We start from the raw sequence: 24,419 nt of genomic DNA, 5'->3' as shown, positions 1-24,419 counted from the left end.
TTACGCTTGCCCTTGCATTCATATTACTGTTCTTAATATTTTTTTTCTATATTTGCATTTCATATATTTTTTTCCTTCTTTTTCAGTATTGCAATGTAATTCGCAAACCATCACACGTCAAAGCGACCATTATGCTTAACCTTAAGCAGCAGCTACCATACAAATCTCTCCTATGTCCCTTCAATTTGAGGCGACTCCTAGCTGACCTTTCAATAGGATTCGAATATTTGGTAATTGGGTTGAATGTGTTACTCGATAGGACATTAGTCTAACCATTTCCTCTCTCACATATTCCTCATGCTTAAACACCCAATTTGGTGGACCTTTGTGTTTAAATTTCCAATTTTCCTCGAACTCTGTTGATTATGTGACTACAACACAATTAACGAGGAAAAGCAAAGAAAAAGCAACATAACCACTAGAAGGATATTGTTGTTAGAAATTCAAAAGCCAAAAATCGATTTGATTCAAATGATGGGGTCATAGATTTGTTTAGACTCAGTCTAGCTTCGAATCGCGGCCGGGTCTAGAGTAGCTGTTGCATGGGTTCCACTACCTACAAGGATAATAATAGTTGTTGGTGCCTCTCCAAACAGATTTTAAGATCATTGGATCTCTTGAATTAACACAAGCACAGTGCCATCACGTGTGCAACAATGAACTAAGACCGTTTGTGTTGTCCCAGTGCACTGTTATTCAATTGACGCTATGTCACCGTATTGCGTACACATCTGATGGAACACAAACAAAAATAAAAATTAAAAATTCAAAGTTCATTTCCACGACACCAAGGGAAAGCCACAATGAATCCCATTTCAAGCACTAATTTTACAGTAGTGTTTACGTATTGCCTGTGTTACTTTCATATTTGTACAATGTTTTGTGATCCGCATAGTTGATTAATACAACAATTGGCAACACCAGAATTTGCAACAAGCTAATACCAAGATCAGCCCCAAGACGATAATAGGAACTACTCAAATTCCCAATTTCAGATTCTAGCCTTTCTGTCATTTACCAGCTGAAATAGAAGGAAAATTGAACTCTGTTCACTTCATTTGAAAGAAATTTATGGACCCATTAATAGTCTTCCCACGTTCTGAGGATATGGGTAAGAAGAATGGCTTAAAGGTGAAATTTCAACGCTGCGGCCTTCATTTGGAGTTTGTCTAGACCCATATTGATTCATGCCAACATTTAAAACACCATAGTAAGGTGTAGCTGGGGCTCTTGGAACTATTCTGAAACTGGAACCGCTTATTTGGGTTTGGTTCTGGGTGAGCTCAGAATGCATTGCTTGTTGCTGGTCGTTTGATCTATTTTCAGCAGCTGAACGGATGCCAACCCCGAGATCAAGGCTAATCGTCTCACTTTCATCTGATCTAATCCTTGATGGTCCATTCACGGGTGCTGGTCCTGCTGTGTCATGACTACTGCTCCTTGCTGTGGGTACATCATGATTGTGTTTCCCCTCATAAGTAGTTATGACTGCTTTCGGGTCATGAGATGCTCTCTCCACATGTTTCCTAACTGGGCACCCAGCATTTGTGCATTTGTAGTAACTCCTGCAGAATGAAAAAATAATGGTGAGAAACTGTACATCTCAATAGGGAAAGGAAAAATATAAGGATAACTGCATGAACATAATTAACAGCCATGTGCAGATTTTAACAGTTGCTATATTTTTGACAACGTAAAATAGTTTCCGACCTTCTGGACTATAATCATTGTAATTCCTAGGTCTACAAGAAAGATGCCTATCAATTAACAGGGAATATTAGTGAATACAATGTCTAAATTTGAATTGTGTCTGATCTAGTGCTTAATCCAACAAGTAGTTCTATTTATCTTCAAGTAGGTCTAAAATTTAAATCATAAATAGCACAGAATGTAATTGAAGCATTGTTATCAATTAATCGACCAATTTCTGGTGCATACTCATGCTGCCACAAGAGCACAAACAAAAAGAAGAGAGGTGTGTACAGTACTAGATGTCTTGTAGCACAGATGCATAAAAAAACAGCAACAACAAAATATGTATATATTTAAGTAGTAACTTAATATTGCACAAGTTACCACTAATAAAAGGAAATTGTGCATTCAATGAAGAACTGGAGATCAATGAAGTGACTGGCAAATGAAAGTGGAGAACAATCAAATGATTGGCAAGTGAATGCAGCATAGGGCCCCAAGACTGGACAAAAGCATATGAATTTCTTAATAGATTTTGTTCACCCGTTTCAAAATTTTCACTAGTGTACTTTTGGACTTATCTTAAGGAATCAATTCTCAGTTCCATTGAAATGCTTTTGAAGCCATGTAATTCTAAGAGAAATTTACAAGAAAACTCTTCTATCCTAATGTTAATTATTTTTCAGTAGCTATTTTAGCTATTTAAAAAAAAAATACACCTAGAGCACAATGCTTCATATATGGTAATGATTTGTATCCTTTAGGCACTACAGTACCCTTTTTCAAACTAGAAAATATTATAAAAAAAAATAACATGTAAATTTAAGAAGTACTAAATTAATATTTGAGTTCCACAAACCAAACTTTAACATTTTACTACTTGTAACAATTTAAAAATTTTAGGTTGTTAACTTCTTTTTTTTTTTAACAATATATGATGTTTAAATATTTTTCTAAAGTGAACATACTCAACAAGGCAATAATATAAAAACAGAAGTTTGAGAAATTAAGAGAATACCTACTACAGGGTCAAGATAGTCATTTCCGTAGTACAAGTAAATTGTTATGTTGAAAGTGTTATTTCAAGAAAGCAAATTTTGATTTTCCAAGAAATGGTCACCAATATATAACCACAATCAAAATAGATGATTTTCTCATTTAATATTTTCCTTTTTAAGAAAAAAATTTAAAAAAAAAATTAAGACACCACTTTTCTCTTCCTTTTATCTATTTCATTTTCAAGGTTAAACCACTGTTTGTTTACCATTCAAAAATTCTAAAGCCCAACACTATTTTGATCTTCAAAGGTAGTATTCTGAAAATTCATATGCCTTTTGGAGCGAGGAAGATTCTTGGGTGAAAATTATGAAAAAAAATGATATTCTGATCAGGGAATGAAGATTCTTGCAGGGAATATGGAAATGCAAAATCATGGTCAGATGGCTATGCTAGCAAGTTTACATTAACGGAAGAGGCTACATTTCTCGCTTATAATAATTGACCATTAAATACACGGTTAATAAGAAGCCTTATTCCAGCCTTTCCAGATTCAAACAGCATTGAAGCATTTAACTGACAGGTTATTGCCTTCTACTAGTGCTCCTTTCCTACCCATCCTACATAATTCCTTCCACTCCTTAAGAAAGATAAACTCCACAAAAGTCCCCATGCCTCTAATGTGTGTTCAAACAAAGGGTTTCAACTTGCACATGAAGAGATTCACACACCAAACATAAATTCAACTTAAGTTAAAAGATTAAAATGCTTAAGAGAGTTTTCACTTTCAGAATTAACAGACACATATAGGTTGCACAACAAAGTGAGCAAGAAATACATCGCCATCAAAGATGCACAAGCAAATAAGTTATATATTTAAATCAATAAAGTACTTTATAAATCATGGTAATTTCACAGCACCAGAATCCTAAGCAGAAATCTACTGATCCTACACATGAGAAATTGTATCAGGTCATTCCATTGCTGGATCCATTGTCCGTATCATGACAAGAGAAGGTCAACTTCCCTAAGTTTACAAAATTATTGAACAAACAAGCATAAAAGAAGAGAGCAGATCAGCAAGAGAATCTATTATTATTTAAGTCTTATCATCAACACTGGATAGTGGACACAACAAAACATACCTTGGATTAGGATTGCCTCTCACTACTTTCTGCCCATATTTGCGCCAACGGTACCCATCATCCAGTATATCAACCTCGCTCATAGTTTGGACAACAACACGTGGTTCCCGTATAGGCTTAATCACTGGAGTAACATCAAAAACCCCAGTATCCATTTTCCTGTTTGATGTAATTACATTGTTCGTTGGTTAGTACAAATACTTACCACTCAGTAAGAAGTTAAGACTGTTAAAACAATACCTCCTTTTTGAGAAGGGATCATCATCATCTTCAGCACCTTCAGTACAATCATCATTTGGTGTAAGAGGAGACTGTTCAGGGGTACCATTTGGCTCAATGGTATTAGACACATGGCCATTGGCACTAGATGACTTGTCTATAATGTGAACAACCCAAAAGGAAGGAAGAACATTAGTTAATCCATCTAAATATTAACAAAATAAAAACAAAGAAAACAAATAAAAATCCCGTAAGTTTTGGCGTACCATCTCGGCCATGTAAAGATAAAATTTTGTCAGATCTATCTTCTTGCATCGACAAAACAGCACCAGCAGTATATCGGCGGCTGGGTTGAGGCTTAGGATGATCATGTGTACCCTTATAGATAATTTCTGTTATCTGTCCATCATGAGAGCGCTCAAATAACTTTTTCACTTCACAATTAGGGTGTGTACATTTGTAATAGCTGCGTGGGAATTCACTTCCTTTAACATGTTTCTGTCCATATTTTCTCCAGTTATATCCATCATCAGATGGCATTGAAAGACCACTTCCGCCTTTATGATCAGGTTGTGATGTCTGAAGCCCACTGTTGGAAATCCCCATCTGGTTTAAATCATCTGAATCAACTTGAGTAGGAGCACTAGACCCTAAAGTAACCATAGGAAGTGGTGCTGATAGACTCAACTCATTCAAGGGGACTGCCATCTCGCTTTTGACTGTAGGTGATGATGCATGTGACTGAGACTGACACTGGCCTTGAACTTGAACAGATTGTTCACTTCTTTGGTGGTTCATATCTGCAGGAACCTTGAAATTAATGAAACATGTTAGGAAAACAATACTTTCCAACCAGCAAGACACACTTGAACTCAAATGAGAATGTCCCTATAGAAATTCAGAAAGGGCAAAAAGACAATTCACGTCAAAAAGATGTTTCATCATCTATCTACTCCTTATTGCATCCTTGTGCAAGTACAAGCAGAATAAAAAAATGCAGACAAAATTAATAGCATAACCAGTAGCAAATCTTTTAGTTATTATAAAGTCTGGCACGGCGTTAGATAGCTTGAGCTTTTGAGGTATACAATCTTAAAAATAATCAAACTCTGGCACTTCCACTGGATAAAGGTTATGCCAACCAACTGGTGTAAGGAATGACAGTAGAAGTTTTTAATTATATAATTGGGTGAGGCTTTAATGCGTATAGATCAAATAGGGTAACCCAATTTTAGTTACCTATTATGCTGTTCAAGTCAGGGAAAAATCAAGTTGAATCTCTCAGTCATGAGGTACATAAAAATAATTGGTAATAAAACCATTTCATATTTCATTAGGAATTTACCAAGTTTGATTTAGCATGGGGTCTAAACTCAAAGCAGCTGGATTTTCTTTCTCCATGGGCATTTGAGGGAACTGTCATTGAAAATGAATTGGAGATAAGAAAGCCATGTCCTGTTTGAGGGTTAGTAAACGAACCAGTAGTTGGAGAAGGTTCCGCCTGCAAAACCAAGAAAATATTAAAAAATTATTCATTTGAAGCTCTGTCTACAGAAAAAGAAATTTCAAAATTCTGATTAACAGCAGAATTAGCAAACTAAAGTAAAAAGGGAATAGAAAATGATACAGGTAGTTTGCTTAATCCCTGGAAATCCTAAGGCCATAATTGATGAATCAACAAATAGCTCTGATATTGTTTCACACCATTATCACCATATTTTTTCCATATTGGCAAAGCTTTTAGATATCCCTTCTTATCAGCATCAATAAGTAGACAAAGACTAGTGCATATAATCATATGATGTCAGCAATCTGATCTCATTATTCAATATCAAAAGAAATAACAATAACACAACAAACTCATTAGAGGTAAGTAAAGACAAAATTTATAAAACTCAGATGGGTAGACTCAATATATAGACTCACACAAGGTAGCCCAATATCTTCCAATCTAGAAAAAATTATGAACAATCAGACAGGTGAAGCCTCAACCGCAATTCTTATGCTTGACCACATATCTTTTCTTTATCATATTCAGCTCTACACAGGCACTTACTTATAGGCAGCGAAGTTCATTCTCACCATAGATAATTGAAACTATTCTACCATAGAAAATTGAAACTATTCTTACTCCCTTGACCCACATGTGCTTTATAGCTTCTTATTCCTCTTTGTATACGCGGCACGTATAATAAAAAACATCAACCTCCTCATCAATTCATTTATTCCATATTCTAAGCATACAATAGTAAAGTAGATTTTCTGCAGCCAACAACACCGCTAAAACATTGAAAACAAAAAGCACCTACAAGAGGGCAAAGATTCATTTTGTGAAAAAACAACACAGCACTAAAAAAGAGCTCTCATACTTCTACTGAAAAGACATATTCTCCAAACAAATTCCCATAGAACAATCTAAGTGGAACAGCGCCAACACAAAGTTTTACATCATCAAGCATCAGAATCTAACTTCAGGTTCCAATATGAGCACTCCAAATATATTATTATTACTATTATTATTTATTAACAATAAGCACGGAGAAGAAGACAAAAAAAATAATTATAGTAATTGGAAATTCGAATTTTATGATAGTATGGTGAAACAAAGAGCATCTTACTATCTCAAACTTTAAGTCAAAATCACATCATGAATTAATTCATTCAAGTCCCTTCAAATTGTCCACTTAAAAGCTACAATTACTTCCACAACTCAAAAGACACGAAACCACAAGCACTACCGTTCTTTCGATAGCTGTAAAATGGCTAAAAGAGATTAAAAAGAATCAAAATTTTGAATCTTTTACATTGATGAATGCTTCACCTACGAGTAACTAGAAACTTAAAACAAAAAAAAAAAGAGTAGACAAACGAAGTTTCAGTCTCTGTTTGGTTGCGAAAAGAACTATATTCTCAAAAATTTCTAAAATTAGCAGTCCCTTGACTTTGCTCTACTTCTATCAGCTGCCAAACAGATCCTCAAGTTTCTAAGAAGTCGCTTTTAGGTCCAATTTCAGTTGACTCAACAAACTAGGCCAAACAACAATTTACTGTTTCCTTCATTTTCCAAGCAACCAAACAAAAACCACAAACTCGATTCAACCACTAACCTTAACATTAGAGAGCAGAACAGGGGACTCAAGAAACGACGTCGGACTGAGACCCGGAGGGATCGTGATGCAGGGCGACCTCGAGATCGGAAGCTTCGCCGGGGACATCAGCTTGTACCTGGCACCACCAGACTCATGCCGCGTCCGATCTCCGGAATCGGACACGTCATCGGAGGCTCCTCGAAGTCGAAGCTCAGACTCATGACCAGTGCTGTCCATTGCAAAAAAACAAAACGAGAGAGAAAAAGAGAAAAAGAGACGGTGTATTGGCGTGGAGAGTCAAAGGGCGGAGAAGAGGATTGCTAAAAAGGGATACGGAGGGGGGTAGTTTGGTAATTCCAAGAGGGAAGTGCTCTCGCGAGCGTATGTGTGTTTGCGAAGAAAAGGCTTTGTCTGTGAGCGAGACAGCGAGAGAGAGAGAGAGTTGACTTGTTACGTTGGATCTGGAGGTGTGTCATTGGCCTGTCATTTTAGTTTGGTGTTTCTTGTGGTGGTTAAAACGTGTTTCATGCTTTTTTTTTTTTTTTTTTTTTACCTCGTAACCGAAATCAATTGTACTTAATGATAACGTGTAGTTAACGTTGTTAAGTTTTGATTCGAATGTTAAAATTAATAGAGATACAAAAGCATATTATTAGATGTATCATTGATTAAAAAAATAATAATCCAGACGATTAATTTGATAATTAAATTAATTGTGAAATTAGATGATGGATTAAGCACTAAGTTGATGGGTAAATATAACAGCCAGAGGGAGTTGGGGGGAGATAAGTTTTACTAGTTGAATGTGACTCTAGAAAAGGATGATGTGCTAACTACAACTAATTAGGTTTGTCAAGTGATAGAGTAGTGTAATATACCACTTGAAAAACTTGCTTATCAGTTGATGGTTAGGGTTTATCAACATCACCTTGTTACATTGAATTTAGATCTATTTGTGATGATTCACTAATTATCAAACCCCCTAATCTGTGAGTCATGTTGCCCCCAAAGGTCTTTTTTTTTTTATCTTTTTATATTTTCTCTTAGTTAATGAGAATATGTATACATGTATAGAGAGAGAGTAAAATTAATAAAAAAATAATAATAATAATTTCAATTTTTCAATTTTTTATATCATAAAATAATTATTTAGCTGGTGAATTAATAGTCTAATAACATTATTATTTATCATTTTCATAATTAGCAATAATAATATAGTATGATTGATTACCATGAAAATGAGTTTGGAACTAGAAGATCACACAGTTAGATTTTACTATAAGGTTCAAATAATCTTTGGAAAGAAACCTCAGCTCTTAAAAAAAGGGACATATTTCCAAAATGGGTATTGTGAAGCACATGATTATATGAATTCTCAATGCTTGATATTGAACAATTATTATTAATTACTATTTTAATGAGCACCTTCAATAACACATATGGAGTTTGTCAAACATCTATCAGAGTCATGAGCAATTAGTGAATAGATATATGAATTAGAGTTTCTACCCTTAACATTGCAACTTGGGTGAAAAGCACTGTAGGATCCCCACATAACCAGGAAGTAGGATTGGGATATGTAGGTGAACAAATTAAATCACAATTTGTACTCTCTTTAATTGGGTCCTTTGAGTTGAAATTACAACCTCAAGATGGCGAATCCTCGAGGCTTAAGGTTCAAAGTTGAATGTTAAATATCTAATAATACTTTTTGCTAAAATAGTGAATACCATAAAAAGGAACTTGAGAAAAAGGTCCACAATGTAAACATTAGGAAAGGATTATTGGGGGAAGGTTGCGGCTGCCACGCATGCAAACAGGAAGAAAAAGACTTGTCTTGCTGTACCACATACTCAGCAAGTACTAGGGAGTTTCATGCATTCTCTTGTCGACATTTAAGTGAACAGAAGTAGCTCCACCTATACTATACAGGACTCTATTAATACAAGACTGCATTCATTACTTTCATTTATAATATCCCTACTGACCGTGTGAAAACTAGTACTAGTACTTTCTAGTCTCAAAGAAGAAGAGTAGAAGACTCTAACATGGGTGGGTCTCAACATTTAATACGCTATGAAGGACACCATCATATTCATACAATCCACTTGTCCCATCATATTAATGCAATTCTTTAGCAAATGATACTATAAACAAACTTATGCACATAATATAGCAATTATTATTTAATTATGATTAATGGTAGAATTTATCTTTTTTTTTTTTATATGGCATGCGGGAGGATAAGGACAATAAGAAACAAAATGATGGAAATTGCTAAAATAATTCCAAGGCGGCGCCAGTGGAGTAGGCAGGGAATGACCCGTGTGCTATCGAGTGAAACAAAGAATATTAATTGAAAAAGCAGGAATATATGATGACACGACACATCAATTTTCTGTGTAGTGTTCGCTGCAAGCAAAACAAACGACATCCAGTTTTCGCCATCTACAAAATTCTGGTGTTGCCCAGTATCTCTCTTGGAAGCAGTTTGCACTCAACTCCCCTCGTGGTAACATCACCATTTTGAAACTTGAGAGCTTCGTGACAGTATCCGATACAAGTGAATTCAAGCAATAAGAGGAGGGAAAAGGTTTAAAAATGATTGTGTAATATCCATTACGTAATAGAATCAAAGTATTTTTATATTTAATTATAAAATAAAAATATAAATAATGTTACATAATAATTTTTATTTTAATATTTTATTTATTTATAAAGTTAATAATAAGTAGCAACATTTACACTAATTAATGATTAGTGATAGCAATTGCGTTAATTAAGTAATAGTAATGACAGCAGCTGCAATAACAGTGATTAGGAAATAGTTGCAAAATAAAGTAGTGATAGTAATAGTGGCTAAGTGATGGAGGTGATAATGATTAAATGGTAATAACGATGATCAAGTAGTAATAATAATGATAATAATATAGTTATAAAATATTAGTAGTGGCAATAATAATAATGCGATGACAAGGTTTCAGTAATAACGATAAAAAGTTGAGTAGTTGTTATTACAATAGTGGCCGAATAATAATAGTGCAATATTATTAACGATAAATGAAAAAACTCAAAATAATTATTATTACATTTATTTTTATAATAATTTCATTATGTAATTACAATGAAGGACATCAAATTTTTTGCGTGTTCTAACATCTTACATTCAATAGGGCTATGTACGGTTTTTTAGATGTTCAAATTGAACTGAACTGAATTGAAACCGAAAAAAACCCGTTATTATACGAACGAAATCGAAATTGTTGTACTGCTTTGGTTTGGTTCTAATTCTTCATCAAGAACCGAACCAAAGAATATATTTTATACATATGTATTTTTTATATATTTTAGACATATTATCTAATTTCAATAAAATTATATATATATATATTATATGCAATTAATATTATTATATATATAATTTAATTTGTTATTAATTATAAGCACATACATGTAATATAATATTTACTTTTATTATTTTTAATTATAAATTTATGAAATCACTTTATAATTATTAATTATCTTATTAAATCACCTTTTAATCATGCAGAATACTTTCTTGTTAAAAATTATATAATTAAAAAATATAAATAAGACAGTAAAATATATTTATTATGATATGTGTTATAAAATGATTTAATTTATATATGTATTGTTTCATATAATTAAATTATGACCCACTCAAAATATCAATGGTGTGATTCAAATAAAATATTTTATGAAGTTTGTAATAATAGTAGAGAATATAAGCCAAAATAATATTTATGAGTCATTATTAATAATTAAATTCACTAAATTTAAAATTATATTAGCTATCTTATTTTTAATTTAACAAAGTTTTAATTATAATCTACAAATTTTTTATAACATTTACTATATTAAAATTAAATTTATTTTTAATACTTAATATTGTGAATTAAAATTTAAATTAATAAAAATTATACATTTTAACTTTAAGTTGAATGAATATATAATTAAAAATTTCTCTAAAGCAAAAAATTGCATAATTTTGTATTATTGATTTAGGTTACATTAATCTTAACTCATATTACACTCATTGATTTGCTATTATTGTATGATTTACATGGAAATATTACATAATTTATTATGTCTAGGATGGAACGCTTATCGCCCCCCATTCATTGCTAACAATCTAACCCCAAAAATTGTTAGAGATTAGAACCTATGACCTCGGTTCTGATACTAGTTGTAAGATTGAGTGCTTACCATCGTGTCAAAAGTTTAAGTTTTTAACAGAAACATAATTCTAACCTCTTATAGCATGATAATCCAAACATCATAAGCTAAATAGATATGAGCAAAATACTAACCTAATCTTCATTCGGTGTCAACCTTATGGATATTTAGTATTATCTTATATTTTTATGAAAGAATTGTTAATTTGATTTTTAGTATTTCTCTTTAATATTAGTTCTATTATTTTTAATGATATTTTAATATTAAAAATATATAATTATTTTTATTTTATTGATATTTTAATGTTAAAAATATATAATTATTTTTATTCTTTTTAAAGAAATACAATAATACTATAATTTTAAATAAATATAAAAACTGAGAATTAAATCAAATTGAAACTAAAATTGAAATCGAAACTAAAACCGAACCAAAACCCAAACCAAAATTTAATTCCCTTTTGATTCCAAAAAATGGAAAAACCAAAATTCAATTCTGATTCTAGTTTTTACAAAGAACCAAACCAAAACCGAAACTGTACAGTCCTAACATCTAGTGTTATGAGCCATCAAAACCATTAAAAACTAGCATTTTCAATCTAAAAATTTTCAAAAGCGTCTCAAAATTTTTTAAAACCACTTGCCTTTTGAGGTTAATTTAACACCGACACATACAATCCATAATGCCACTCGCTAATTTTACCAGATTGCAATCTCAATTTCAATTCCAGCGATTAGATTTTTTACCAAACAATAAGGACTGAATGCAGGTATGTGTATTTCAAATACATAGGAACAAGATAATAATTACAATTACAAACAAAGATGCACTGCTGTATTATGCATTTCCTGTTCCAACTTATGATGATACTGCACACCCATAATTCAATCATTTGAAAAATTAAAAGAAAATTTCACATTATAACAATGGCCAGCACCAACAATATGGAGAAATTGGAAATAACTAACCATCATCAGTGCAAGAAAATCTCCAATGCGATGAAAACATCATCCGTGAAAAGGAATAATCGGGTAAAAAAAAAAGCAACAGGATTGGCTTGCATAATAAAAACTGAAAGTTATGTAGACTATAACAGTTATGCAAACAAAAGAATAAAAGGTAAGTGCAAAAGAAAAAGAAAAAAGAAAAAGATTTTTGCCCTGCACTTAATCACCCTTCTAGAGAAATTTGCAAAAGAGTAAACTAATAGGCCTCTGGACTGAAAATTGCCTCCAACACTAATTTTGGAGCTAAAACATTCCCTTTACCAGGGCAGGCTGTTGGCATCCAGTGTGGTGTTTGAATGCACAGTATACTCTTTGGAAATTTTTCAAGAAATGCCTTCTGCACTTTATGAAATACCTTAAAAGAACACAAATAAACCCCCCTGAAAAATGATGAAGCTATAAACATCTTTTGGAAATCCAGAAAGTAATAATAATTTTAGGATTTAACAGAAAACAAACGAATATCATTTTATAAATCACAGGAAACTATGTGCTTAAAAGTGACACAAATAAAATGAAGGAATTTTCCATGTAGTATGATCTTCCAAAGTCTTCCAAACCAAAGAAAAAACATAAACATACAACATATTGTTCAAACACTTCAAAGTGTGCCAACACCCGCAAACCAACTAACCAAATTAAGTTCCCAAACTACATCCATGCTGATCAAAAAGCATAGCTTGCTTTCTGATAACCACTAATGCAAAGTTGGCAACACTACTATACCATCCAAAGTTATACTATCACTGAAAGTACCCAAAAACTACTGGGGGTAGTAAGTTGGATATTGAGGCTGCAAACCATATCCACCGTAAGCAGATGGCCTGTCATAAAAACCAGGTGGCATATATGGATCTGAAGAGTATGGATGGGCCCCAGCTGGACTTGGGTTACCAGAGAAGCCAATAGCAGCTCCTGCCAAGCCATAGGGGCCAGCTGATGAACCTGCATAAGAAGCAATGGAAGGAGTGGAACCCACCAACCCATAAGGTCCAGCTGCTGGCAACAAACCTGCTGGTGGTAAATGAGATTGTTGAAATGGAGGAACAGTTGAACTGGAACCAGCAATACTGATTGAGACTGCTGCAGGACCACTCAGTGCAGTCATTCGAGGACGCTTGTTTCCATTCAGCTGCTGCTTCTTTGTTTGCTGCTTTGTCTGTTGCTTCTTTGACTGCTGCTGTTGCAGCTGTTTCTTTGGCTGCTGCTGAGGCCTATTATCAGGAGATTGTGCATCCACTTTCTTGTCTGCCTTCTGCTTCTCTAGCATCTCAATCCGCTTCTCAAGGTCCAGCCTTGGGTACTCAGATTTGAGTTTGTGTTCATCAATTACTTTGAGAACTGATTTTAAAGCATTAACTTCTCTGGCTCTGGCCTCATTCTGCATAAAAGCATGGTATGTGCAGGCACAACTGAACAATGTCAAGACTATGAGCTAATAATGGCCACGGTCCTGTTCCTAACTAGAACTGGACCAGTACAACCCAGACCTGTAACCGGTCAAACCCAGATAGACCAAAATCGGCCTTGAACTGGACTGGATTGGTCAGTACAGTTCCAGGCCGAACCGGTTTTTTCATTTAAAAAGAAATAACCATTGTTTTTACCAAAACCGGACTGAACTGGAACTGGCGGTTCCAGCCTGGACCATACTGCCAGCCATGTCTACTATGAGCTATCCTGAAAATCAAGGGGTTTGCTAATTACCTGTGCCTTAATGGAGTTCTTTCCATCCTTGCAAATTTTGTTAGTAAATTCCTTGCACTCCTGCAGGTGATCTTCCAGGAGAGGAAATGGTTTGAACTTGTCAGTCAGCCCAAATTCGAAAATAAATTTGACAGCTAAAAGTTGCTTGCCATTGTCAATGAGTTTTTGAACAAGATCTGCAGTGTAGATAAGATAGCCACTTCCATCACATATACTTCTATTGACCAGAAAAAAAAAAAAAAAAAAAAAAAAAAAAAAACAGAAGAAGTGCTATTGACTGATCCTATTCAGAGGAAAAAGCTTTTTCCCTTGTCTTTCCTTTTTCCCCCTCTTTTAGTGTTTATGTGTGTGTGTGTGAAGAAGCATGTATTTCTCTTATCAATAAGGTCCCCAATTTTAAGTTAAAAAAAAAAAATTAAAGAAAAAAAAAAGTTGCCTGCAAAAAAGTTGCCCGTTGACTTGAAGCAACTCTTTGCATGAGAAATGGTTACTTGGCGATCAGCCAAAGGGTGAAGTAATTTGCTGTTACCTTAGTAGTTTACCCATTCAATCATCTAAAAATGAGTTTCCCATCTCTTTTCATACCTTGTTAATGGGTACAAATTATTTATGTAATGTACAATGCCCATAACTTTAATCAGTTCCCTCCAATTATTTATGTAATGTACAATGCCCATAACTTTAATCAGTTCCCTCCAATGTAATCTCTGGAAGTCACTGTAACCATTTGTGGACTACTGGATTTTCATGTTATCCACCTCTATTTAGAAATCCCAGTTCGCCATTCAGTTCTGATTGTGTTCTTCTACAAAATTTGTTATAGTTGGGAACTTGGCTAATTATATCACTAGTCAATAGAGAGAAGAACTACTAAAACGACCCAGTTACTAATTAGATTGTGCCACGTAATGATAACTTGGTATCAAGTATCAACTAATTACTGTAAGATTATAACAAGATCATGTAGATAAGAGAAGTGTTATCAAGGCAAAAGGCGACAGGGTACCCTCTAACCTTGGCCTTTTTGAAGCAAAGCGCCACAGCCTAAATTACCTAAATTATATATATACTTCTAACATATAAACTCATACTTTTAACTAGTTTAATAAGTAACAAAATAATTCAAGTGGATCAAGAAAAGCATGATTTTTAATTATGGCTAAATTTCACAACATACATATGTTCACCAAATTAACAATACCCATATAAATTAAACAACAAATTAACAACCAATTAACAAGAATAAAAATTAAAAGTAACAACGAATTAACAATACCCATATAAATTAAACAACAACTTAACAAGAATAAAAAGTACAAGTAACAAGAAATTAACAATACCCAAATAAATTAACAATACCCGTTCAACAAAATTCAAGAAGAGAGGAGGATAGAAAAAGAAGAAAAAAAGTAATAACAAAAAAAAGAGCAAAACAACACTGCTGCGTTAGGAGAAGAACAAATTAGAGGAGAAGAGGAAAAAAAAGAGAGGAAAGAGGAAGAAGAGAAGGAGGAGGGGAGAGAGAGAGAGAGAGAGAGAGAGAGAGAGAGAGAGAGGAGCTGCTTTGAGTGTTTCTCTTTTGCATGAGGTATATGATTGTCTCTAGTGAGGTAGGCTGGTAGGTTTTAATTTTATTTGGGTTAAAAAACAATTAAAAAAGAGAAAAAAAATTGGTTGTTTCCTCATAGAGACATCACCTCAATGCCTCAGAGCCTCTTGCTTGTGTTGTTGGGGCGCTCACCTTCCCCAAGCCAAGCCATGCAGTGGCAGGTGACGCATTAGAGTGTCACCTCGCTTCGTCGCCTCTCTCACCTTTAACAACACTGGATAAGAGGCCTTTTGCTACAGATCTTTACCCTAATTCTATGTAATCAATCCATTAGATTAGAAAAAGGAAAAAAAAAAAAAAAACCTATTAGAAGCATAGTTGTCAAATTGAGATTCGAATAAAAAATTGAAATCTTCATTTTGTAAATTGAGAATTGAATCGAATCATAAGATTCGATAAAAGTTCTCAAAATTAATTAAAAATGATATGTGTTTTGAAAAATAAGTAAAAAACAAATCACAATGATATATTTTGATAAATATAGATTTATCATTTAGCTAATGAAAATGATACTTTATAATAGAACAATATATTCTTATTATGTTATGTGGTTTTATGTTATAAATTATGAGCTTTTGAATTGTAAACAATGATTATAACTATGCATGTGTTGAAACTCCCATTTAAATTTGATCAAATAATTAAATAATAAAAAAGAACAATGGATTAAATTAAAAGGTTAGAATATATTAATAGTCATAATTTGAACAAAAACAAGGAAAAAAAAAATAAAAAGAAAGAAGAGAGAGAGGGAAAAGAATGCTAGTGAAAGACAAATAGCTAAGGGAAGGTTTTATATGCACTTTTCATAGTACAAATGAAGTGAAATATCAAGTTTTGAAAATAGGATCTAATAACCTTCTAGAAAAAAAAATTCGACCCAATGGTAGATTCATATCGATTCACCTGATTCACTATAAAATTGTAAGATTTAGTCACGATTCGGGTGCATTTGAGATTCACCCCATAGATTCAAATTGTTAGGATGGAAATCAAATCAAATAGTAAGATTCAAATTGATAAGAAGCATTAAATGGACAAGCTTTAACTCATTTGCTGCTCTGTGAATTCCAACCACTACAGAGACTTTCTCTCTTCTAATTTAAATTCAATATTGATATTCTCTAATATTCAGCATCCACCAAGAGAGCTACTTTTCCTTAGGCATCATTTTCATTTCATCCTCAATGTCCCTTTTTTTTGCAGTTAGTTTGTATTCTTTCAGAATAAGGGCGGAATTATCTAAAGAACATCATTCAACCAAAATAACTTATATACAAATCAATGTCAATGTTTGAACAGCATTCAGTTGTTGTGGATTTTGTGGCAATATACCCTATATATGATAACCCACAACCACTTATGATAAGCATAAACATTAATGTCATGTTTGAATTGAGCGCAACATTTATTAATGTGTCGTATAGTTATGGTATGGTTTTTATTGTTAACATGTTGGAAAGATAGTATGGTACGGATTTCTTATTCATTAGATGATATGGTACGATAAAATAAATATAAAAATTACTAAAATACCCTTTACCAAAGATGAGGGGATAAGGAAGGTTTTATGAAGATAAATGAATAGAATATAATTGGAATTTTATAAATTGTGTAAAGATAAATCTTTAAACCATCCCAAACCACCAAATTGGTGGAAAAGATGTGGTAAAATGATGGTGAAAGAAACCATCTTTTTACAACCCAAAATCACCCATTTTCAAGAACAATCTTGCCTACCAAGGAGACAAACCATACCATATAAAACCATGCCAAACTATGATCAAACAGGGAGTAAACATAAAACAAAAAGCTTTCTAGATTCAAAAGTTAGCTCTACACCACAAACACAAATGACAAATCGAACACATTAAACCCATCACCCATGTTAATATAGAAACCCAAAGAACAATGAAGAAACCAGATTCAAATAGGCATATCATTAACAGTATTGAATTAAAAATCAAAAGAACCTTACCTGTAGTTTTGTCTCCCAGGCCTATAGAACGACACAAAACTGTAGCATGCTTAAACCTGGCAACGACTACAAAGTAATTCAAAAGCTCACCCACATCAAATTCATTCTCTAATCCATACGCCACAATCAAATTCAGGAAACCGAGTGCCTCTAGAGGGCTATCCCCATTCAAATTCACTTTCTCTTTCCACCCAAAAGCCAACTTTTTAGCTCTCTCCTTCACTTCATCACTTAAATTTGGTTTAATCTCTGTCAACACCTCCAATAAGTCCAAACAGCTCTTCCGTAAACGATATAAATCCATGTCCTTGTCACCTTTAGACGTCGAATTCGATGAATAAAACCCCTCCATTGCATCCAAAACCATTGCTCCGGGGTCTGAAGCATCCCCCATTAAGCCTACAAGCTCTGTCCGGATAGCTTCCCGCTCTTTGGCATGGTCGCTTATATAATCCCTCAATCCTGGCCCATCCATCTTCTCGCACAGAGGACCCAATTCCGGCCAAGTAGCCTGGTTTAGACTCGATGGGTATTGCACAGGGACTCCCTGAGTCTGAGTTTGGGACTGACTCGTCGGATTAGATGAAGAAGGGTCTTGCACGGGGACGGGCAATTCCACCTTGGACCGAGTCACTGCACCATGATCATGTGGGTTGGAAGAAGATAATGGGCCACCGACAACAGTCAGCGATTGATCGGAAGCAGCAGGGTCATGGGGAGCACCGATTGGGTCATGAGTGCGAGGAGGGTTAGAAGAAGAATTGAGGGATTGAAGATCGTGAAAACGACGGGTGAGGGTGGTTTGGAGGGAGGTAAAGTGAGAATCGAGGTCAGGCCAGGACAGAGAGAAGGAGGAGAGAAGAGATGAGTGGGCTTGGAGATCATCAAAGGCTCTTTTAAGGCTTTCCTTTTTGGTGTCTACAAGCTTCAAGGCTGCTTCTATCGTTTTCAGGTTCGCAACTTCAGTGACTTTCGAGGACGCCATTGTTAGAGATTGAACTCTTAACCCTAAAAAAAGAGAGAGAAGGCTAAAATTTCAGGCTTTGAGGTTGTGTTGTGCTCGCCGCATCATTTATGTTATGCCGGCGACCTTGTCGCAACAGATGATAATGAAATCGGTTTCAATAAAAACGATGTCGTTGCAAAATTTCCTTTTTGAATTTTTCCTTTTTGAGAGGGATCACCATTAGCCAATGGCCAGACAGTTGAGACTTTTGTCTTTTCCTCTTTTCGTTACCGAACGGCATCTCGTCGTAGTGTAAATTTTAAAGTTTGGGTTCAGGTCCTTCAGGCTCCAGCTCAGTAGGCCGTAGGCCTGAACAAACAGTGGACCGGATCAGGTTCTGGCTAGGCTTAATATGTGCTGAGTCAGGTTTGGTTCGAGATTGTGAGCCCGAAATTTTGTCCAGAGGCCCACTTTGATTAGATAAAACTTCGGTCTCGCCTGAAGTCTACATATATAATTTCTTTTTACTCCAATATCATTCTCATTTTCCTTTTTTTTTTTCTAAAAACTATTTTTTTAATAGATAAAACACACACACGCACACACGAGTTAGTGATAAAAATAAATTACTGTTAAAATTATGATAATTTTAATAAAATTTTTATTCTTACATAATCTCTACACACTTTATATTTGATGTGAGACTTAAATGATCAACCTTCTCTGAAGATTTATTGGTTATTCAATAAATGAGAAAGTAAATAATACATTAAGATATTGTGGCTGTGTTAGTCTCTTTGGAAACAAAGCATATGTGTTTACAAAATTAGAAAATAAAAAATATAAAATTACGAAGGCATTAATAATATAGTTATAGAGTAAGGGTCCCAACTGTTTCCCACGATATACATGCTTCGTATAGGGTAGGTGCCCTTCCTGCTGTCAGCAGCTAAGCCTGATATTAGTGATACCCTTTATCAAGGCAATATCGAGTGAGACGTGGGATATCTTTATATCCACAATATTGCATCACTTTGTGGGCATTAACTACTCTTTCCTATTTTCTTAATTAATTGTGAACCCAATTTCTTGATCATAGACAATGCCCATCTCTCCAATTCAAAGAGCCAAGTTCCTATGTGAGTGTCCATCTCTATATTGATTTAAGCAATTAAAATAGTATTCACATGATAGTTATGCAATTTAAATGAGATACATGTTACATCACTTGTATACGTATAATATTAACATAAAATGAATCATATATCTTTGTAAATTAAGCAGGTTTAAATTGAATTAGGTAATAAGTTAAAAATTTATCATCTCTGCAATCACAATAAATGGCTTTCTATCTAAGGCTAATTATAGGATCTAAATCTTTGTGTAATATCTTCAATTTCTTGATATTTTGATTTGCAAGATTGTTTTCCTCTTTAATCATAATAGTTTCCATGTATTATTACCTAATATTATACTTTCAAAGAAAATATTCACTAATATTCTAAAATCAATTCTATGTTTCCAACTTTAAAAAATAATTAATTAATTACTTTTTTTAAGGTCATATATAAACCTAACCCTTTTTTTCTTCTTCATTAAAAAAAGTTATTTTGAGACTATTATCTAAATGATAAAGTTTTTTATTTTTTTTAATAAAATAACATATTTTCATCTATTTTTTTACATATTTATTTAATATAATTATATATTTATTAGTAGTAACTTAAAATCTTACAGTCTTTAAAACAATTATAATATCATTAAATTAAAATTCATTAATTTTATTTAATTTATTAATTATTTCGTATGATTTTTTTTAATTATTCTCCTTATGCATTTTTTTTCTTTATTGTTAATACTTTTATTTTTTGGAAGTTAAATAAAATATGATATTTATTTAAATTCTATTAATTGTATAAATCCTGCCTCATGCTAACAACCTAATGTAATATACCTCACATTTGTTATTGAAGCAACTCATTGAACTTTCATTACAATCAAAAAATAATTTTTATAGCAAAAAGTGTCATGATCTCAAAGAATAATTTTATTATGATATATTATATTTAAGAAAAAATTAACTATAGATAACGTATACTTATTAATTAATGATTTTTATATTTTTATTTTAAAAGTAAAAATACACGTTTCATTAATAATATTTAAATCGTGGTTGATATTTTTAATAATTTTATTAAAAAAATAAATATAAATATTCAAATCCTTTATCTCATATGTATACTAAAAAAAATATTTAACTATAAAATTATTACATGTTGGGATTTAGATAAATGTTTATTTTCACAATCACATTCACATTATTCCAAAAAAAAAAAAAACCTTTGATATGTTTAATCTTCATATATTTATATAATCAAAATTATAATATAATCGTGATTATATTATATATTTAATTATATTATTTAATAGTATTAAAAATTTAATATAAAGAATAACAATTACTAATATAAATAATTATACTTAAAATAATATAATAATTATTAAATAAAAAAATAAAAGCTTACTTGTTTTTATTTTTTTATTTATTATCATTACCCTAAAAAATAAATAAATTATTATAATCACTATCATATATTATTAATACTATAAATAAATTAAATATCAAAATTAAAATTATTATTACATTATATTAATTATATTTTTATTTTATAACTGAATATAAAAATGTAACGATATAATTAATTACATTTCATTATATTGCGCTATATTAAATGCAACTGTAGGTTAGTTGTTTATATTTATAATCCAAATATTATTTGTTATGGAATACTTACATAAAAAAATTATATTTATAATATTATATTAAATTTGTAATATTTTCATATTTTGCAAAAAAGGAATGACTTTAAATTTAATATTTTTATTTGAATTGAAAATATATTTATTATTAAATTAAACATGAGTGTAATTTTTAGATATTTTTTGAATATTAGAATTTATTAGCATATGATTGGTCTGAAAGTCAATAATTTGACATAATAAAAAAAGAAAATTAAAAATTGATTTTTAATAATGATATAATTTAGCAACTATGAGTTATTTATTTATTTAACTTTAATTAAAATTAAAATTTAAAATTTTAAAGTTTTAGAGGTAATTTCAGGAGCAACATGAAAATTAATTTTGAGATTCAGTAAGAGCACCTAAACGCGCTCCAGCTGTTGTTGCTCATTGACTTGCTCAAGCGTTCCATATTTGCTGGAAAGTGACATCTGGACCGTTTATGCCATTTAGGACCCAACGTCATCACGGGCATATGCTGACGTGTACGACCCAGATTATAAAACCACCACATGTGGCAAAAAGTTTGACTTTTTTCCCTAGTATGCAGGGAAACAACTCCGGAAATTACGATAAAGTCCCCAAAAACACGCTACAGCTTGGCTGGAAGCTGGCAGCAAACCAAAACGACACGATTTCCAGGACCTCGGCGACTCGGATTTTACTGTCGGTAAGGCGAAACATGGTCCATGGTCACTTGGAAATCCAATTCTAAAACGGTTCGTATTTAGGTTTACCGAGAAAGTAACTGTCGTTAAAGCCACCAGCTCAAACCTCCTATAAATACTTCTCTCCAAACTTCATCAGCTTTTCCATGCTTCGCGCTCTGGTCACACTACTTTTTCAAACCAAAGCTTCTTCTTGACTCGGAGCTTTCTTGAATTGTTCTTTTAATGGTAGATACTATGATTAATCTCTTTTTTTATTCTTGTTCTTTTTTTTCTCTAATGATTCTGTCCATGTCATTTTTTTTGGTTAGTTTGAGCAAAATCAATATGGCGTTTCTTCAATTGCTTCTTATCAAAATTTAGTGGGTTTTTGTTTTGGTTTTCTGGGTTTGATCTGGTTTTACGGATAACATCGGTGGATTTCTTTTTTATTTTCGTTCTGTTGGTGTTTAGAATTTAATTAGATTAATTTAAACCTTGTTTTTAGATTTCTTCTCTGGATTGATCAACCTGCGTGGTGTTACAGTATGATAATTAATTATGCATGATTGAGTTCTATATTAATTTCTTGATGAAAGTTGTAAATTTAAGCTCAAGAATTGCATTGAATTTTATTTCTTAAAAAAAAAAAAGTTCATGTTGTTTGGACTAATATTTTTGTGTTCTTAATTTTCCTTGAAGATGCCTAGCGTCAGCTCTGATCCGTCCGATAAGGATTCGGAGCCCTTCGTTGAGATCGATCCCACCGGACGGTATGGCCGTTATAATGAACTACTGGGCTGCGGCGCAGTGAAAAGAGTTTACCGGGCATTTGATCAAGAAGAAGGAATAGAGGTTGCATGGAACCAAGTCAAATTAAGAAACTTCTCTAATGATCCAACCGTGATCGAAAGGCTTTACTCAGAGGTTCGATTGTTAAGAAGCTTAAAGAACAAGAACATTATTTCTCTGTACCATGTGTGGCGTGACGAAGATCATAATAATTTGAATTTCATAACTGAAGTTTGTACTTCTGGTAATTTGAGGGAATATAGGAAGAAACACAGGCATGTTTCAAAGAAGGCACTCAAGAAATGGTCCAAACAAATCTTGAAGGCCTTGAATTATTTGCATACGCATGAGCCTTGCATCATTCATAGAGATCTCAATTGCAGCAACTTGCTTGTCAATGGGAATATCGGCCAGGTAATACTAACTAAGACATGTTTGGGTGCTGTGAAAGGAAAAAAGAAAACAGAATTTGATTCCTATATTCTCCACTTTTAAGAAAGTTTATTGATATTCTTTTTCTGTGTAGGTTAAGATTGGTGATCTAGGTTTGGCTGCTATAGTGGGGAAAAGCCATTCAGCACATTCAATACTTGGGACACCAGAATTCATGGCACCAGAGCTGTATGAGGAGAATTACACAGAAATGGTGGACATATATTCCTTTGGTATGTGTGTGTTAGAGATGGTGACATTGGAAATTCCATATAGTGAGTGTGACAACGTTGCAAGAATATACAAGAAAGTTTCCTCTGGAGTTAGGCCTAAGGCTTTAAGCAAGGTTAGGGACCCTGAAGTTAGGGGATTCATTGAGAAATGCATTGCTCAGCCTAGAGCAAGGCCTTCTGCTGCAGATCTCCTCAAAGATCCATTCTTTGATGGAATTGATGATGACGACGAAAATGATGATACTTCTTGTTCATGATACATACTAAGTAATAATATTGATGGTTGTGTTTTGTTAATGATAACAATATTTAGGAGTGTATGGCTCAATTAGCCTATAGATGTTATTCTTGTCCCTTTTTCTTTTTCCCCAATTCTTTCCTTTTCTTGTTTTTTATTTCTGATGGTTGGAAGCACATGGAGAGGATAAATTGTGCTTTCAAATTTCTTTCCTTTTTCTTTTGTGTCCTTTGAAAAGAGAAATTGGGTAAAGATTAAATCTGAACAGAGAAGGATATGAGGTAGCCATCATTTAGGGATGGATGGTATTGTTTTGTACAAAGTTTGAATCATGTAAACTAGAAGAATCATGAGATAAGCTTGTGGGTATTTTATTGATGAACACAAGGAAATTTCAAATATGTTGTTTGCTAGATGTTTCTCTGGTCCACCCATATTATTCTTGTGCTGTTTCTTTAACTTTTGTAAATTATTTTTTTCTGTTGAAGGCTAAAGTTTATATCTTGCAACTTTCAAGATTTCTTTGCCAAAAAAAAAAAAAGATTTGAGTTGGTTTGTGTCCAAGCAAAGGAAGGGTTAAATTAAGTGTAAGTCAAATGGTTGAACAAGCTTTAAAAATTTTAATGTTAGATGCAGCCAACCTATGGGATTGTGACCCAGCACCAAGCAAGTGACCTTTCAAACTTAGCA

At 32.9% G+C, this 24,419-nt stretch overlaps 3 protein-coding genes across 5 annotated transcripts; 1 reads left to right on the top strand and 2 right to left on the bottom strand.

Annotated features, from left to right (window-relative positions):
- Nucleotides 1–794: 794 nt before the first annotated feature.
- LOC110633635 (probable WRKY transcription factor 20) lies at nt 795–7,479 on the bottom strand. Of its 3 annotated transcripts, none has more exons than XM_021782311.2 (6): nt 7,160–7,479; nt 5,398–5,553; nt 4,319–4,862; nt 4,074–4,209; nt 3,834–3,992; nt 795–1,565 (listed from the first exon to the last, which is right to left on the bottom strand). In XM_021782311.2, exons 1-6 carry the CDS (start codon nt 7,376–7,378, stop codon nt 1,070–1,072), a joined length of 1,710 nt encoding a protein of 569 aa, XP_021638003.2. In that variant the 5' UTR covers nt 7,379–7,479; the 3' UTR covers nt 795–1,069. The 3 variants fall into 3 exon arrangements, with proteins under 3 accessions (XP_021638003.2, XP_057992010.1, XP_021638007.2); XM_058136027.1 differs by lacking the exon at nt 7,160–7,479 and adding an exon at nt 6,422–6,549; XM_021782315.2 differs by lacking the exon at nt 7,160–7,479 and adding an exon at nt 5,979–6,347.
- A 5,376-nt stretch (nt 7,480–12,855) lies between these two features.
- On the bottom strand, nt 12,856–18,733 carry LOC110633634 (FRIGIDA-like protein 1). The gene is made up of 3 exons (XM_021782310.2): nt 17,640–18,733; nt 14,053–14,228; nt 12,856–13,726 (listed from the first exon to the last, which is right to left on the bottom strand). Exons 1-3 carry the CDS (start codon nt 18,622–18,624, stop codon nt 13,109–13,111), a joined length of 1,779 nt encoding a protein of 592 aa, XP_021638002.2. The 5' UTR covers nt 18,625–18,733; the 3' UTR covers nt 12,856–13,108.
- A 3,389-nt stretch (nt 18,734–22,122) lies between these two features.
- Nucleotides 22,123–24,142, top strand: LOC110633660 (probable serine/threonine-protein kinase WNK11). Its single transcript, XM_021782372.2, has 3 exons — nt 22,123–22,283; nt 22,737–23,240; nt 23,353–24,142. The coding sequence occupies exons 1-3, from the start codon at nt 22,281–22,283 to the stop codon at nt 23,746–23,748; spliced, it is 903 nt and encodes a 300-aa protein (XP_021638064.2). The 5' UTR covers nt 22,123–22,280; the 3' UTR covers nt 23,749–24,142.
- Nucleotides 24,143–24,419: the final 277 nt, after the last annotated feature.

Source organism: Hevea brasiliensis, chromosome 15 (genome assembly GCF_030052815.1).
Source record: "Hevea brasiliensis isolate MT/VB/25A 57/8 chromosome 15, ASM3005281v1, whole genome shotgun sequence".
In the NCBI taxonomy this organism is placed as follows: Eukaryota; Viridiplantae; Streptophyta; class Magnoliopsida; order Malpighiales; family Euphorbiaceae; genus Hevea; species Hevea brasiliensis.
The sequence above is the reverse complement of the archived record's forward strand: the minus strand, read 5'-3'. Positions and strand labels throughout refer to the sequence as shown.

Bases quoted from the DNA above. Each gene is read 5' to 3' on its own strand.
- LOC110633635 (XM_021782311.2), bottom strand. From the start codon at position 7,378: ATGGACAGCACTGGTCATGAGTCTGAGCTTCGACTTCGAGGAGCCTCC. The intron at 5,554-7,159 runs GTTAGTGGTTGA...TTGGTTTTGCAG, and splicing joins TTCTGCTCTCTAATGTTAAG to GCGGAACCTTCTCCAACTAC. The intron at 4,863-5,397 runs GTAAATTCCTAA...ATTAATTTCAAG, and splicing joins CCCATGCTAAATCAAACTTG to GTTCCTGCAGATATGAACCA.
- LOC110633634 (XM_021782310.2), bottom strand. From the start codon at position 18,624: ATGGCGTCCTCGAAAGTCACTGAAGTTGCGAACCTGAAAACGATAGAA. The intron at 14,229-17,639 runs GTAAGGTTCTTT...TCTACACTGCAG, and splicing joins CCTGGGAGACAAAACTACAG to ATCTTGTTCAAAAACTCATT. The intron at 13,727-14,052 runs GTAATTAGCAAA...GCTTTTATGCAG, and splicing joins AGAACTCCATTAAGGCACAG to AATGAGGCCAGAGCCAGAGA.
- LOC110633660 (XM_021782372.2), top strand. The intron at 23,241-23,352 runs GTAATACTAACT...TTTTCTGTGTAG, and splicing joins TCAATGGGAATATCGGCCAG to GTTAAGATTGGTGATCTAGG.